Source organism: Limulus polyphemus, unplaced genomic scaffold (assembly GCF_000517525.1).
Source record: "Limulus polyphemus unplaced genomic scaffold, Limulus_polyphemus-2.1.2 Scaffold1453, whole genome shotgun sequence".
Taxonomy (NCBI): domain Eukaryota; kingdom Metazoa; phylum Arthropoda; class Merostomata; order Xiphosura; family Limulidae; genus Limulus; species Limulus polyphemus.
This window is the reverse complement of record NW_013667063.1, coordinates 157,351-175,732: the sequence shown is the minus strand read 5'-3', so window position 1 is coordinate 175,732 and position 18,382 is coordinate 157,351. Positions and strand designations below refer to the sequence as shown.

Below are 18,382 nucleotides of genomic sequence, written 5' to 3'. Positions count from 1 at the left end.
AAATTTTATTCAACTACTATTTCATGAATCTATGTCAATATGTTTGGTATCAAACTGTAGATTATAATTAAAATGTTAGTATTAAACATTACTCAATTTCTTCACTTAAAAGTAAATATTAAAGAAAACACAGTTAAACATCAATTTTTGTGTGGCATGTGGTATGTTGAATATAGCAATGGTTGAAATTAGATGTTTGTGATGTCAAAATACTAAGTCTATAGTTTCTTATGAATTAGGAACTGAAATTACCAATATTGAAAAGCTAGAATATAAAATAAGAATATCTTATCTTTTCTATTTGCTAAGATATTGCTCATGTAATAAATCAATCACACTGGCACCCCACCCACCTCTTTCCATTTTTGGAAACACTCCCTTATATACACTTACTTCTATACATGACATGAATAACCAATCGAAAGCTCAGAATTTCCCCTCAGTGGGTTTCTTGGCCATTTTAAATTCTTAGGATGGCATCTCTTTCTTACGAACCATGATTTCAAAGAGGTAAATTGTGTCTTTAGTCTGCTTGAAATTTCGTAGCTTTTTTAGATTACAATACAACTTAGTTACTAAGCTTGATAAATTATAGTGGAATTCTATGGTATTTGATATAGTAATTTATGATTTTATGGTTATTTCAAATGTATTTAATCATAAAATGAAAATTACTTTGCATGTTGGATAGGCAACATGCGAGAAGTAAAAAGGCATGAGAAATACATTGCTTAACAAACCTTAAGACTTAATAAAAAAATCTGATATTCTGCATATGAAAGCCTTGTAATTTTTACTGACAATCTCCCATATTTTGTGAACATACACTTACTAAGTTAAAAGTTATAGCATTAAAACTTTAACAAGTACAAAATGGTTACGAAGTCGGACTGAGCCCATGCTGAAAGAGTTAAGGTGATAACATGTTCAAGTTTTATACTGGACATACCTAATTCTTTAAGTAAGAATATGATTAAAATGTTATTTAAATTTTTATTTTTGTATTCAATATTTTGCAATTAAATAATGAATGATGAAGTAAAATAGTATATCTTATTTTGTAGTAATAGTGTATTTCATAAATGGTATACTGCAGATTACACTGGTTCTGAAATAGAGCAGTGGGAATTGCATTTAGTGAGTCCCACAAACCTTTTTTATTGTCTAATGAAAATGACAAAAGAACTGCTAAAAGAAAAGTTAATGGTGGGGCATTTCAAGGTAGCTGATGAATGTTATTTAAACTAGAGTGTGATATTCTATAGTAAAACTGATTTCCTAAAAGAGTGACAAAATAGGAACAAAAATAACAGGAGATTTGATCAGGAAAAATATCGAGGAGTAAATCTAATTTCTGTGAAAGAAAGAGACTAAACACAATTTAAAAATATAAATAAACAATATTTATTCACACAATCAAAATAATAAGATTGGACAAAGGAAAGTACCTTTACTTGATAATTGTTTGTATGTGAACTTATAAGATTTAGTTAATGTTAAAGTTTTCAAAAGGATTATTTCATTCATATGAAAATCATATTTTATGAATTTGTGATCTTGCAGCTAGAGGAAGCCTTAAACTTTTCCAAATTAAATTGGAAGTACAGTAATCATTTTTGAGAGTGTTTTAGAGGTGGGTAATATTTTTGACTGAAAGAGTTTTTATTTTCCTTTTTTAATTTTCAATCTATGTAAAGTGACTATTCTTTGTGGAAATAAAAGCCAAATTAATCATTTACAGTAACCTCAAAAAGCATTGTCCTATTGACCAGAGACATGCACAAACAACTTAATATTTGGAACACTTTATCATCACATCCATTTTATTGATTGAAGATACAGCCTAAACATTTTGCATTGTGGCACATGGACTTTTGGTCATGGGTGCTGAGAAAAGCAGCAGATGACGTGGAATATCCATAATTGTTCTACTGAATATAACAGTGATATCCAACCACTGGATTACAGAATCATACAGTGAAAAAACAAAGAATAAAGAAATTTAAAAAATGTCTCAGGAAATTTATAATGCTTGCAAGTGTTAGGAATAGTTGAAGTGTTGTTTCCTTCAAGTTTGTTGTACAATAATTGAACCTCATAACTTTCACTTGATAGCTTCTTCATGAAGCTAAATTAAGAAACAACACTATAGGTTTGTATATTCCTTATAGTTCCAAAATTTTTTATAAAGATTTTTCCATTAACTGGAGTTAAAAAAGGTTTGTAAACCCTGAAATATATCACAGCAAAAAAGCTTATTAATCTATTGACTGCGGCTGCTCTAAGTGTTTGCAGAATTTTTGCAAACCATGCACTATATACAGCACACCCGTATTCAACTATCAGAGGCAGATTGTACCCTATACAGCAAATCAGCAGTCAGCGGGTTAACATGCCCTTTGTTGTAGATATTTTCTTTTCATCTAATTATATAATAAGTGTGGCATGTGCAGCAGTAAAAATTCAATGTTTTGAAATGGATGTGTTTAGTATACAAATTTCCATGCATGAGAAGAAATGCATTGTTACAAAACTGCATATTGTATATGTATAAACAGTGGCATTGGTGTTTTAGCATTAACAAGGTTATAATTTTATTCTGTCAGCATTTCCATTTTTATTGTTAAGTACTTATGACCCACTATTTGCATGTTTTTGTATCTATATATTTAATAATGGTGTGGTTGAACTGTTCATTGTATCAGGTTTTCTGTGGATAAACCTCTTATTTATTGCACTTGGATTAACTGTTATTATCTGTGAATTGGATACAGCATGTACGTGTAAAGTACTAGATTTAAATTTCAGAGAACAATCTATATTAATAATTAATATAACAGAAACATATTTTTATTTGAAATAACTATAACCAGATAGCTTATAAAGGCTCATTTTAAAACTGAAGAAAAATGTTGCTGTTCTGTATTTTTGTAGGACACAGAGTTTCCCGGCGTTGTAGCACGACCAATAGGAGAATTTCGTAGTACTGCTGAGTACCAGTACCAACTTTTGAAATGTAATGTTGACTTGTTAAAGATAATACAGCTTGGACTTACATTCTTGAGTGACCTGGGTGAAACTCCACCAGGTTATACCACCTGGCAGTTCAACTTTAAATTCAACCTGACGTATGTATTTCTCTTTTATTCAGTGAGATTAGTATTTTCAAAGAAAAGAATATACACCTGTAGAATGTATAATTTATTCTTATATTACAATTCTGAAAGTCATGTCACCTTTAAAAAATTTTTTCTATCCCCAAAAATGAAAAATCAGTTGTTAAACTTAGCACACTTAAAGGAAATGTAATTGACAAAAGGTTATCGAAATTAAGTGTTGTTCTCGTACATGGATAAGTAGCATTAGTTCTCAGCTAGATGTTTGAGATATCTGATAATTGAATGGGCAGGATGATTCCTTATCTTGATAAACCCATACCTTGTTCATCTTGTTTTCATATAAAGCTGATAGTTCTGTTTGGTGCAAAAAATCCAAAAAATTGGTCTGATAGTAAGCTTAGTTCACCTGACTTTTGTATCTGCTTTCCTGATTCCTAATTTCCCCTTCGCTCAGTATCCAGTAAAGATCTTGAATACATCGAACATGTTTCATAATATGTCATGTAACATTTTTGGAAATGTTTTTCATCCACCAACATATAGAAAATGGTACATACTCAACCCCCTATATTACCAAATTTGTTAACTTCTGTACAGTAATATTTTCCACATGTTATGCTAAATAACAAGTTACCATTGTTTTTGTTTGTTTATGTACATTCTTATTATAGGTGCTTCAATGATCAGCAAATTCCATCTATTCTTACTGTCTCAGATTTTAAAAATTCATTATTTAGCATATTTCAAGCTATTATCCACCTATTTACTATTTAACACATTCACTTAATTAAACTTTATCTTCCAGGCTATACTTCACAAAGAAAAAAAAAGTGACAGTGCCAGGTTTTTGCCTAATCTTACACCTGGCTAATGCATGCTGTCTGTATTCGTGGTAACTCATTGCACAGTCTATCAGTGTGGGACCTTATGCAGATGTGATGTTTCTCGTTTGGTCGGAATACCTGTCTGGCATTTTTTCCAACACAGATTTGTCCTTTCTGTTCTCTTTTTGTGGTGTAAGGAAGCACCTTTTGTTCCCCAGTCCCAAGCTGCTAGGGAGGATGATATGAAAAGTTCCTCATTAGATTAGTGTAATTAGTTTACTTTTAAAAATTTAGGGAACTTGGTTCACTTATTGCACTGTTTCCAGAAACTGTTCCTCAGGGCTCTCCAATGTGCATTACCCTCCAGATTCTACTAGTGGAGCCAGGGAGTTCTTACCTCCAGAGTGTTAGAGTGAATTCCTCCACTCTTGGAGAAGAGAGCAATGTTGGAGGCCCTCCTACCCGGATCCCTGGATGTTTTTTCTCAGATGTTGGTAGGAGCAGCTCCAGCCTATGCGGGAGCCTACTCGCAATACCGGTTCTGATTTTGATGCTTGGCTATCTGGTTGGGGTGTGCATGACCCTTCTTTTTGATCAATATCAGTTCAGTATATTAATCATGGAAGGAGGTCCACTATCTCTTGGTAATTCCAAACACGGAGTGGTCCTATCCTAGGTCCTTGGTTGAACACAGTGTTCCACATCCTCTCCATAATTCCGGGGGCAAGTGGAATGCTCCTTGCCCACTCAGTTGTAGAGTGAGGACAAATGTTCATAAATCCCAAACCAGATCAGTTCTGTTCCTTTGGTTGAGTAAGACATACACGATCCCGTCATTCCGAGCCTAGGGTGTTGCCTTTCATTCTTTTTCAGATTGAGGAGAAGGTTTATCCACTTAGGTGTTGCTTACCTTCTCATCATGATTCCGATGGTTTGGAACACCTCACTCTTTGGCTACATATTGGGATCACTCTAAAGTTTATCTATATATAGTGTTGCAGTGCAATTGCCCTAGCCACCAATGTGGGATATAGGGATCAAGAACCCTTAATTCCAACTCTGAGTACTGGAACCTCAGCTGTCTGGTTGGGTGCTGACCTATAGTGATAATTACTCATGTACAATTCCACCCTTGATACAGGAATTAAGTTCAGGGTGAAGAACATACATGTTCTGGATGTAGTGTGGTTCCCCCACTCGGGTACTACCCTTATCTTGGTATACCTATGATCCATGCAGATGCTTTCTGCGTGGATAATACCCTCACAGGCCCAATCACCTTGTCAATGTAGGATTCTAGCTATAAGTGGCAGTGGAAGTAAATATGTTTTGGAATTTAACATTTTCCTAAATTGAAAATGTATTTCCAATAATAGTTACTTCCATTGACACTCTCCTGCCCTTCCTTCCCACCAAGAGCCGGTATTAGAGACTGGGATGGTATGAGTCTTGAAAAAGTGATAAAATTATCTGAATAAGGTGCCTGTATACAGTACAAGGATGGAGGGTGCATTGACATAGGTGGAGAGTATCATGAGACAAATATCGCCAAGGGCAATTGAGTGTGGTATACAAGACTGGAGCAAGCAAGAGAAAATCAGACTAATCCTTAGATGGGCAAAGTAGAAACCCTGGCAGTTAAGTAATAGCCATTAGTGTCAGTAGAAATATTATTGGAAATACATTTTCAATTTAGAAAAATGTTAACTTTTGGCAAATACCTCATGTATTTCTCTAATATGGAATGATTTATTACCCAGAGCTACACTCATGCTCAGCTGACTATGTGTGAGTTAATGGCCAGTTGAGAAATCTTAAATTCCACCCACCTACTCAACTCTTTAACCTTTTGAGACCTGGCTACTCACATTGTCCATAGAACCCTATGAGACTCTGTGCTATTTTTAAATTCCTTTCTGTGCATGTCACAAAGTGTTACTGAGTTATAATCACAATTTAATTAAACCATTTTGTTATTAATCCTATCGTGACAGGTCACATGTCAAAGGCAATGTCATCGCGTTTGTTGACTTGAATTCAAAATTTTATTGAACTACTATTTTATGAATTTATGTCAAAAAGTTCGGTACAAAATTGTAGAACATAATTCAAATTTTAGTATTATATATTAGTTGATTTGTTAATTTAAAAGTAAGTATTAAAAAAACACAGTTAAACATCACTTTTTGTGTGTCATGTGATATATTGAATGCAGCACTGGTTCAAATTAGATGTTTATCATGTCAAAAATACAAAATCTACAGTTTTGTACAAATAAGGAACTCAAACTACCGATATTGACAAGCTAGAATATAAAATAAGAAAATCTTTAATTAAAAAATCTTAATACTTAATTTTAAAACCTGATATTTTATGTACAAAAAACTTGTAATGTTTACCAATAACCTTCAAAATTTTGTAAAGATGTGCATACATTATCAAAAATCACAGTATAATTACTCTAATGGATATTTTCGTGGTTATGAAAGGGTTAATATATTCTAATGAAATTATTATTATCAAGTATTCTGTAATTCAAATTTTAAATTATTCAAGTTATTTATTTATTTTTAAAGAAACAGACAGTTAAATCTTCAGTTTTCTTGTCACGTGACTGCGTGGAGTTGAAAGATCTTAGGTTTGCTTGCGTATGTTTCTTTACAGCTTACTCTCAGTACCTCTCTGACAGTCTAGATTAGTTTCTTCACATACAAGGTCAATTTCCAAACATTAGTTTCATATTTCAATGACTATAATTCTGAGAAAAATAATTATATTTCCCACCCTGCTAGACACCATTCTCACATTCCAGAGTAATCTGTAGCTAATCGAGTCTTTTATAGACTTGAATGGAGGCTTATGACCAATAGAAAGAGCAGATTTCTCAGTTAGTCTCTCCAGGCTAGAAGGAAACTAAGTAATAGATTATTCTTCAAATTATAAGCTAATTGCCACTTTAGTTTCATTGTGGAGATCAATATCCCTAGTGCTTGGCTATTGTTTCTCACCTTATACATACCAGTAGTTTGATAGACAGTGATATTATATTTAGGTTTTACTTTTATAGTTTAGTTAATTATTATTTGTGTTTTAAAATTCATTTTTAAGAGGTTTAGTTATTTTTAAATTTACCTGTCATCTCCTCGTGCATGAATACTTATAAAAATAGCCATGTGCAAACCATTTTGTCTGCAGCTAACGCATCTCTACCAGTCATAATGCTATAATGGTCCACAGGAACCAGGTGATGTTTCAACATAAATAATAAATGACAAAAAATTGGAAAGGAAAATAAAACATTAAAAATAGACTCTAAGTGGAAAGGTAAAAACATGAAATTGCACATATGACCAGAAGATATTTTAAGATTATTCAGTGAAAAGATAAAAGGTATATATAAATTTAAAATTTCTAATTTTAAACATTTCAATGCACTGTACTTTGATGATAATAACTAGTTAGTGACATGGTAGAGAACATGGAAAATAAAATATAAACATTTGCATTAAAAAACACTTTTGATATTTATTAAGCAGGTTCTAGAGATTATGCAAAGGAAATGTGAAAACTGTAAGATAATAAATAGTACTTTTATACTCTAAATGAAAATCACCTTGCAGCTGAACTATTCAAAGTCCAAATGCAAATAACTACATTAAATAATGATTTTTTATTAGAAATAGTAGAAAAAATCAAATTTAAATATTTAATTTTTCTAAAACAACATACTTGTAGAAAAGTTGTTATCAAATTTCAAACAATCTCATCTACTGGTTTTATTTTTGGAATGAAATATGATGAGAGCGACATTGCACATGTGTGATGTGAGTAGCTGGGTCTTATAGGACTAACACCACACAAAAGGTTTTTTGATGATATCTTTGGCTCTACCGTTTCTTATGGGTAGAGAGTATTCCTTGCTTTAGATGGATGCAGTCTTCCATCAAGTGAAACCCCACTAGGCTACCACCTCCCTTGTTGGTGACATGCCCCATAGTTTTTCCCTCTCTTATGGTATGTTTCAGAAAGGAGCTCATCTTTGTAATTTCTTTATTTGCATATGTCCCTCCACCTTCTCCTTAGTATGGGATTTTAGATCTTGTTGTGCAGAGAGCTGAATAAACATTTCTGAAGTCAGTATTTTCCTTGCCTTGAATTATTAAAATCTAACATTGTAACGGGTCATGACATGCACTCTTTGACCTTGTCATATGGAAAGAGTTGATGGAGTTTCTAGAATTATCCACCATGTGCACACCTCTTGCATTTCTATGATTTATATTAAGTTCTTTCCTTAGTACTATCCTTCTAATACTCCCATGTCCTCAACACGAGACATCATCATGTGATTCCCTTAGCCCATCACATTCCAGTCGTAATATTATCTTTTTCATCTACTTACAAGCTACTTTCTATATTGATCTAGCAGCTATCATAATTTGCTTCTTTCCACCAGATTCAAATGAAACTATGAAAACAACATTTTCATGTCATTGTATGCAGACTGTTTATGTACATATAATATACTTCAGCATCTAGACTAAACTAGTTGCTAGCATATTTTATTGTCTTGTTTAATTTGTTGTATAGTTGTATATTTTGAGCAAATATTTGATATATATATATAAATATTTGATATATATCAAATATTGAACAATTTATTAATTATTTTATTTATAACACAACCTGAACAAGATGTGATAAAGCAGATTTGGATATTGGTGTATTTTATATAATGAATTATATGCAGTAAATTTGAAACTTTTATTTTATTTTATTTTATACTGAAATATTTGTGAATTGTAAATTTCTAATTAAAGCGATTTTTATGTTCAAAATATAATCCTTGACACCTGAATACTGACACTAATTTATTGATTAAATGTGTGAATATCTTCATTTAGAGAGGATATGTATGCTCAGGACTCCATTGATCTCCTTACAAATTCAGGAATTCAGTTTAAAAAACATGAGGAAGAAGGAGTTGATCCATATGAGTTTGCACAGCTGTTAATGACATCTGGTGTTGTTCTCTCAGAAAATGTCAAATGGTTATCTTTTCACAGGTAATATACATGTAGCAGGAAAACTTTATATAAGGCTTTTGACCTGTCCTGTGCATGCACATTGTCCACCTAGGTCAATACAGGCAATTTTAATAACAGATTTATGTTGTAGCTGAATAGCCACTCTCCAGCTGTATTATTTATGTCAAATATAATAATGAACAGAAGTTTTAAAAGGCATGAAAACATTAATTTATTATTATGAAAAAATAGAGCAATAACAAAAGGGTCATTAATAGTGGCCTATAAGACCCAGAAGTATCACCAGATGAAAGTACATACGTGCATTATAGCTTTTTTAAGTAGTCTAAATTCACTTTATATATTGCATTCATAGCATTGTATTCTTTTGCCTCATAAGTTTCTTAACTTTTGACTCCCATATCTCAACATTTCCTCAGTTTCTGTTGTTTAAATATTTTGATGGTCATGAAGTACTATATGAAGATGTTTTTATATTAAAAACTAATTCAACACTCAAAACTGTGGACTTTGAATTTCTGGATTTTTTTTTTATAATTTACTTTTTCAGTCATAGAATCCTTTTGTTTTTCAGAAAGAATACTATAAAAAAGTCGAAATATTAAAATAAAAACAATCTACAAGAAATTCTGTCATAGTGGTCAAACATGCTAAAATGATATTTTATAATTTGCTTATGTAAATATTTTTTCGTACAGAACAGCACCCTCTATTTTGTTTCTGTTGACACCATTGACCTGAAATTGGTGTCAAAAATTTAAGTATTTTTGTGTGTGGTTTTCAGTGAGATGCTACTTGAATACTAATATTGCATTTTAGTCACTGATTCTTGTTGGTTCTCTTTTAAGTACTTAGTATCATACATATGATTTAAACTTTTTCTACTTTACAAATGGTATTATAAACATAAAAATCGCAATAAAATTTTAGATTGATTTAACCATTGACAGAGCTATCAAGTTTAAAAATAAGATACATTAAATTAAATTTAGATTATTATAGTATATTTTAGTACAGTTTTACATTATTCTAGAGCACTAAGTCTCCCATTTTCTTCTTGGTTCGTGGGGTCATTTGACCTGTGTTTGTGCCAAAATATTAAATATCATTATCTGTTATACATAGCAAACTTATTATGTTGTGAAATATATATATAAAGATATATTATCTACTCAAAGAATTGGTGTTTGTAAAAATTAAATCACATTTGTGACAATTCAACATGAAACAGTAAAGTACAAGTGCAGTGGCAATAAGTATCACAGAAATATTAAATAGTAAAAATAAATCTCACAGCTTTAAAATAAATATATTAAATGTTCTAAGCATATGAATTTTCAGCAGAAATGTTCAAGTGCATAATGGTTATTAATGATTGAAGTACTCTGTAATGTACTTATGTAATAATACACTCACAAAGTAAGCTGTTTTATTATCGTTGGGACTTTGTCATTGAACTTACTTAATTGTTATCTTGAACAACTGTGCCTCAAATGACCCTTTGTATGAGATTTTATGGGTTTGTTTAAAACTATGTGACTATGATACAATGATGAATTAAAGTGGGAAACCTGAATGCTTTTGACACCAATTTCAGGTCAGTGGTGTCAACAGAAACAAATACTTATAATTAATGAAGATATGCCAGTCATGTTGTACTTAATAATGATTATATTAATTATCTTCTTTTGTTAATAAGCCAGGATAGACAAATTTGGTATTTTGCTTTATCATTTTTTTGTGCTTTAATACAGAAAATCTACAGAGTTTAGTATTCTCCCTCGGTTAATATCTGTATTGTTAATATCTAATGTTTTATGTACTGTTGCAGAAAAAAGAACTTAAACAAATTATTTGTTTTTTAGGATTATAAATAACTAACAGAGTACCCAGTGTTGCTCAGATGAAAATGAAAGTATCCTGAGTTGTTTTCATTAAATCAACCATATTAATTTTGATTTTTTACAAAAAATCAAAATGATTTCTTTACCAACTATTTTGATTAAAATCAATAAAAATAACACTGTCCGAAAAAAATACAAATTTGCTAAAGCTATTTTAATCAAAGCAAAAAACCCGAATACATTGCTCCTGCTTCTTGCATGTGCTTTGCATGATATTTCAAAATTCCCCACCTTTTGGTGTCCTGACTTCTGCTTTGTGGTCAAGTGTCATTCGCAGTGTATTCCAACTTCATTATTGTTCCATTTAATGAAGAATTGATTTATTTTCTTCTAGTTTAAACACAATGTAAATGAAAATTTGCTGATACCAAACCTTTTTGTAAAATCATTGTATAGCTGATTCTTGCGAGTACATGCAAGCAAAGCAAAAGATATGGTTGAAGCAAGCCTATTTAGTTGAGGGAGTGTGTGTGTGTGTGTGTGTGTTCAAGAGAAAACACCAGACTTTTTCAGTCAAGGGGAGTTAGAGAGTAGGAATGTATGTGTAGAAGTAAGAGCAGAGACAGGGAGAGAGCAAAAAGAGAATGAGCAAAGAAGCAAATGAAGGATCCATGAAATTTTTAAATCATTGTAATCCATAATTGATCATGGATAAAATAAATAGGAGAAGTCTTCAAACAGAGAAGAAACATAAATAATATCCCTCTTGATCATACATTACCAAAAAAATCCGGCCTTTTCAATTTGCGATCAGTTGGTCATTCTGTTTGCCAAAAATTGCTATATTGGTCAGTTTGCAGCCTCAAAATGGCCTTTCAGGCTGCATCTACATAGCCCTGCACAAAGTAGTATCTGTATCCCAAGTTTGGAGTTTGTAACTTTAAAGATGTGGCTGTGTATAAGGAACAGGCCCACAGAGGGAGAGAGAGATATTGTGTTTATATATATATAGATACAAAACAAAATCTACCTATCATTAACTTTGTTTATTCTAAAGATATAAAAAAGATAAATAATTAATATAAAATATTGGTAAATAGATAGACTTACCTCTAAGTCGATTATCCAGTTAGGCAATGTATTTATGTATATTGTTTTTGTGCAGTTTCTAGTTTTTTCATTATAATCTTGTATTATTTGTTAGTGGGTATGACTTTGGCTATTTGTTGAAGATGCTCACTGGTCAGAATCTACCAGATGAAGAGTCTGAGTTCTTTGAATTACTGAGGATTTATTTCCTGACAATTTATGATGTCAAGTATCTGATGAAGAGTTGTAAAAACCTTAAAGGTGGACTCCAAGAGGTTGCAGAGCAGTTAGAGGTAAGACATTTGGATATGTAGAAAAATAATAAAAAATAAGTTTAACATTTGGCATTTGGCAAATTAGTTGCCAGTAAATTACAAGGTGAAAATGTTAATCAAAATGTGTTGGTGAAATTATTTGTAATTGAATCATCTGTTAAATTTAAGCTGAACATGGTTTGAATTTTTTAATAATAATTTTACAACTCTAAAAGTGTACTATGAATATGTATAGCTTTAACTGTAGAAAGCATATGGAGGGTTAATCACATTTTATAACAGTGATTTACTTGTTAAAGCAGTAGAGAGTCACCACAGATGTGAGCTGTAACATTATGAGCCATATGTTTAGCATCTACATAGTTGGTTCATGGCAAATTCCTAACCATTTATGGTGCAGTGCTGCTACAAGTAGACTTACAGTTGGAGGAATATGTTTTAATGGTTAAGGAAGGATACTAGTATAGTATGAGCTCTCCAGTTTCAAAGTTGACTATCTATAATGCAATAGTATAAGAATGTGAAATCACACAAATAAAGTCTCACCACAAACAAAACTACGCTACTATTGACTCCTTGTAAAGAAGCATTAAACATGAGTACACAAGCTGCTTCTCAGATACATTGGCGAGATAAAGACATACTGTCGAAAGCATTGCATCTGTTACATTTAAGCTATACCATCACCTGTGACCACACCTGAGTATGTGATAGTTCCACAGATAGATACACACCACCTGAGGTATTCCAATGAGAAGAATGCATTTTCTGGGTTTTCTCATAGATCTGGTCTCTTTTGACACTGGTCTGCTTCACTTGTTTTCCTATGAATCCAGTCTGTTGAACTTACTCTGGTTCTGGAATTTTCTCTTCAACTCTGCTCACATTATCATTTGTTGTGGTCTAGGCCATAAGCTTCCTCTTTAAGAACCAACATTTTCATGACCCAGTAGTCCTTATGACTCTCAGTGACAGGTAGGAATGTGAAGAAATAGGGATAAGTTGATGCATGCTGTGCATTGTTTTAGGACATTCAGCATGTTAGTCATGTTTATTGTAAGAGCTACTTAACAAGGAAAGGTTTTTCATATTTTAGTGGTAAGTACTTAAAATTAATTTTAATATGTAAAATTTGAAAAAGAAATAGATATATTAAGGATGGACAAATAATAGTTTTGATCAGGTATCCACCTCCTTAAACATGATTGGATAATAGATGTGGCCATACATATTAAAAATGTGCCACAGCTGTAAACTACCACTTCTTTATAGCATGGTATTAAAAGATTTACATGGGGATATAAAGTTTGTTTTGCATGAGTGAGTGGTCATTTAAGGGGATGCTATAGGTCTAGGTGGTGACATGACACTGATTTACATCCTCAATCCCCTACTGAGACTGTTGTTTGGATTGTGATTGTCTTTGCTGCCACTAACATGAGTATTTGTGATATACAGTGTGGCAATATAACAGGTGGGAATGTTGTTCATTTAAAGTACATGACAGCTACCTGTATTATGAATACAATGACTCCGACTCTTTAATATCAGCAAAAATGTTACTATGTTTAGAAGCAAGTAGAAAGCAGTAGTGGGCTAGTTGATGCAATAAATAATGTGTGTGATTCAAGTTTGTGTAATATTGTTAGATAATCCTTTGATGAAAATGCTATCTCATTATTTGGCATATCACAAAATTTATAATGGATCAGATCTCTTTGGGTAGTGCAATAGTAGATTGGATATTGATTCCATCCCCCATATATATTTATATAGTTTTTATCCAACTTCTCGAGAATTTCACAACACGTGAATAATCATGTAATACTATGTTATCCTTATGGGTACGGGTGAGTCAAAGTGCATGTCACAACCTTTTTACAGCATTATATTTATAATTAAACTACTTTAGTATCAATGTATGCAAATAAGATTGGCATGAAAACATAGTTTAAATTTTAGATTCTTATATCATCTAAGTTTTAATTTCTTAATTTCAAAAGGAAATATTGAAATAAATTGCCAGTTTGCACCTCTCAGAGTCATGGTTTAATGGTGCTGTGACATTTCTTGGTAGATTTTCCTCTTCCCTTACAAGGGCTTCATATTATTCAACCAATTAGAAACATGTGCTGTAGATTTTGGCAAGCCAGAATATAAAATTTCAACCTCTGATCTTTTTGCTTTACTAAGATATCACCATATTTTTTCAACACACATTGACATGTGCACTACTCTCATATTCTCTATCTTTTAATAAATGACTATAATTCTCTCTGAAATTGATATTGAACATGTTTATAACCAATCGAAAGAGCAAATTTTACGCTTTATAGGTCAGAAGGTTTTATTTTATGGTGAAAGTCAATAATTTGCTGTAACATCAAGATGTATTTGGACTGAGAAGTAATGAAATTTTTAAGCCCATTTTTAGGTTAAGTTTAGAAATCCACATAAATTATATTATTTTGGATGTTCTAAAATTAATATTTGAAAGCTACATAAGATATTTTTGGACAATTAATATAGAAAAAAATAGGCTTACAATACCATGCACCCGAGTGCAATATCTCTTTTATTTTTATGTTTTTTATTAATTATTATATATTTTTTTAACAAAAATAATTGAAATGTATTAGGCTAGACAAGAAAACATTGATGAAGAAAATTGAATACAAAAATTATCCTCAAGGAATGTGCTCATGCTGCTGTCCATGACAGCCCACGTGATGTAACTCAATCATTTCTTTACTATAACTACACTAAGCTCTTGCCAGGTGATTTATTTCTTTGTTAGCTAGTTAGACAATTCAAAGAGCCACGCCCCCCAGTGGTACAGCGGTATGTCTGTGGACTTATAACTCTAGAAACCGGGTTTCAATACCAGTGGTGGGCAGAGCACAGATAGCCCATTTGTGCATAACTACAAAACAAACAAAGAGCCACAGAACAATAAAATTAAAGGGAGACAGATATAAATTGTTAGAAGCCTGAAGCTGTTTAGAATGAATAATTGTAATTGTCTGTTACAATTTGTGGTCATTCTGGTAAAAAGGTTTTTGATTATATTTCATATTTTTCAGCTACGGAAGGTTTCACTACAATTAGTGTAAAGATAGAGTAAATACAAGATGAAATACAAAGTTTTATCAAAAGAAATTCTGATATTCAATTAAGAAGTTTTGGATGTTGTACAATTGACATGAAAATTGTCTGGTGAAAAGAAGTATTTTTCTTATTAGCCTGAAAATTTTTCAGTTAGACTGACTCAGTAAAGACCATAAAATCCACAGACAAATCTTTAATAAAAATGCTTTATAGAAAAAATATTTGTTTACAACACCTTTGCAATGTTTATCAAAAGCTTGCCAAATTTTGTGAAGACACACTTAGTACATTCACAGTTATATTTCAAGGTTACAAGATTGGTCAAAATCACAAAGCCCAGATACATATAGTTATTAATGAGATTTTACAAAGCAAGAGGTACAAACCTTAAATTGGGTGTTTGAGAGAAGGTACTTGTTGAGAGGTCAAATAAAATAACTAGAAAATGCATATTTTTGGAGATATCCAGTAGAATAGCAAAAAGTTATGGAAGAATGATTGGAATTATATACTGAAATAGAAATTTTGGTGTGTGGAACTTGTGTGGCTTTTATTTGAAACATTATATTATTCTTAGAAAAGTGAAAAGAATAACACATTAAATCAGTCTTAATATGAAAATGTAGATACTAATCTTTACTAAAAAACGTTAATACCAGATGCTTAGACATTATTAGAAATGTGGCCTTTAGCAAATCTGATTTTTTGAATAGTAAATCAATTTTGAAAGATCTAGATATGCTTTTATAGTTTATACTTAAAATATTATGCTAAAGATCTGAACTGCATGTGATTATTTATTCAATTAATGCTTCTAGTTGCAGAGGATTGGACCACAACATCAAGCTGGTAGTGACAGTCTTTTAACTGGAGCAGCTTTTTTTAAAATGAGAGAGGTCAGTTTTGATTATATCCAAAGGATTTAGGGTTTGTTTTTATGGAGTTATTTGCAGTAAACATTTTTATTTCTGAAAAGACTACTTTAATATTTGTTTAATAATTTGAAGCTAATTTTACCTTTTTAGAAACATCCAATTCTGAACAAGTAAATTATCATAAGTTTTTATGCAGTGGAAAATGGTTTTTGCCAAATGAAAAAATATTTTTATTGTTATGCAACACAATATTATTTATTATAGACTAACTTATCATTATTGCCTTGAACAGTGAGAATATGTCAGTTTGACTAAGTCATTGTTCTACTAGCTCATTGTTTTGATTTGAAGCTTTTATGAAGGGGAAAGTTAGAACCATAGGACGAACAAAACATTTGCACTCTGTAACGTTTAACACAGTAAATCTAAATGAAAATGGAAGTTTAAGAAAAGTTAATCTACTTATTAACTGATTAATATATAACCTTCTTACATCTGGCTTCCTGCCTTAAAGTCCCTCCAATGAACAACTTTTTTATTTCCTTGTTTTCTATACGGTAACCTCCTTTATTTGTATGTATAAATATACATACAATAATGTATATAATTATAGAAAAATACAATTGATACATCTACAGGAGTCAAAAACAACGAGTAATTATAACTACTGATGAATTTATTAATTCTTTCAACTCAGGCTCAGTCCTTGAGACTGACCTCGTAACATTACCATTTTGTGCTTGTTATAGTTTTCATACTATAACTTTTAAATTAGTAAGCGAATGTTTAAGAAATTTGGCAGTTTATCAGTAAACATTACAATGCTTTCATATGCAAAATATCTAATTTTTTATTAAGTCTTAAGGTTTTTAAAGCAATGTTTCTCTCATCCTTTTTTTTTTTTCTTTTCACATCTTGCCTATCTATCATGCAAAGTAATTTTCATCATAACATTAAAAATATTTTTATGCATCAAAAAATTTTGAAATTTCACATGCGAAATCTTTATAATGTCCAAATACGTATCAAAGGTTTCTTAAAAAAAACTTTATATTCTTTCTGTTATTTTCAATAATTAATCTCTGTACAGGTTCGGTAAATTTGACTGATCTCGCAACCACCATAAAAAATTAGGAAATAAACATAGATTATGCATCTTTCATTCTAGAATGAACACAAATTATAACACGAAAAAATGTTTAGATGAAATAGCTTAAATCTCATAAGATTATATATTTATTATTTTTTTATATTGACCTTTTACCTGTGCCTGGCTAACAATATAGAAAGTAGAATGATGCGGCTTACGTGCACTCATGTTACCGTATCAAGTTACATAATAAATGTACAAAGTAACTTGTCTTGGCTGTGTTTTAGTCGACTAGTATTTTTGTAAAATACAGTCACATTTCAATTATCATACATCATATATGTATATAGTTTATTGCTCTTAAACATATTTTTCCTAAAACATAGAACACTAACTAAAGGAGTAAAGCAAACAATTATCTCTTCTAGTTATGACCATTGTACTTGGTTGCTGCTTGATGTAGGTTGCTAAACCTTTAAACATTTTGCACATGGAGGATATGAAACAAAATAATTTTTTTATGTTTTATATATACATTTGAATAACTAAAAAATCATAAATTACTACATTAATACCATAGAATTCCACTATAATTTATCAAGCTTAGTAACTAAGATGTATTTTAGTCTAAAAAAATATGAAATTTTGAGCAGACTAACAACACACCCTACCTCATTGAAATATTGGTTCAAAAGAAAGAAAAGGCTCAAAGCCCATTAAAATAGCTGAAAAAGCCACTAGGGGGACATTCTGAACATCCAATTGATTATTCATGTCATATATAGAAGTAAGTGTATATAAGGGAGCATTTCCAAAAATGGAAAGAGGTGGGCAGGGTGCCACTGGGTTTGATTTATTCTGTGAGCAATATCTTAGCAAATAGAAAAAATAAGACCTTCTCACTTTATATTCTAGCTTGTCAATATCTGAAATTTGAGTTTTTAATCGTATGAAACTATAGACTTAGTATTTTGACTTCACAAACATCTAATTTGAACCAGTGCTGTATTTAACATACCATGTGATATACAAAAATCGATGTTTATCTGTTTTTTTTATATTTACTTTTAAACTACCAAATTGAGTAATGTATTGTTCTAAAATTTGAAT

General features: G+C 31.2%; 1 protein-coding gene across 3 annotated transcripts in view; it reads left to right on the top strand.

The window, feature by feature from the left end:
• Positions 1 to 18,382, top strand: part of LOC106463652 (CCR4-NOT transcription complex subunit 7-like) — a 56,367-nt gene that overhangs the window by 26,662 nt on the left and 11,323 nt on the right. For all 3 annotated transcript variants that reach the window (XM_013923704.2, XM_013923703.2, XM_022391202.1), the window contains 4 exons: positions 2,935 to 3,128; positions 8,848 to 9,009; positions 12,040 to 12,217; positions 16,126 to 16,203. In XM_013923704.2, coding sequence (XP_013779158.1) covers positions 2,935 to 3,128; positions 8,848 to 9,009; positions 12,040 to 12,217; positions 16,126 to 16,203 — 612 coding nt within the window. The remainder of the gene's footprint in view (positions 1 to 2,934; positions 3,129 to 8,847; positions 9,010 to 12,039; positions 12,218 to 16,125; positions 16,204 to 18,382) is intronic.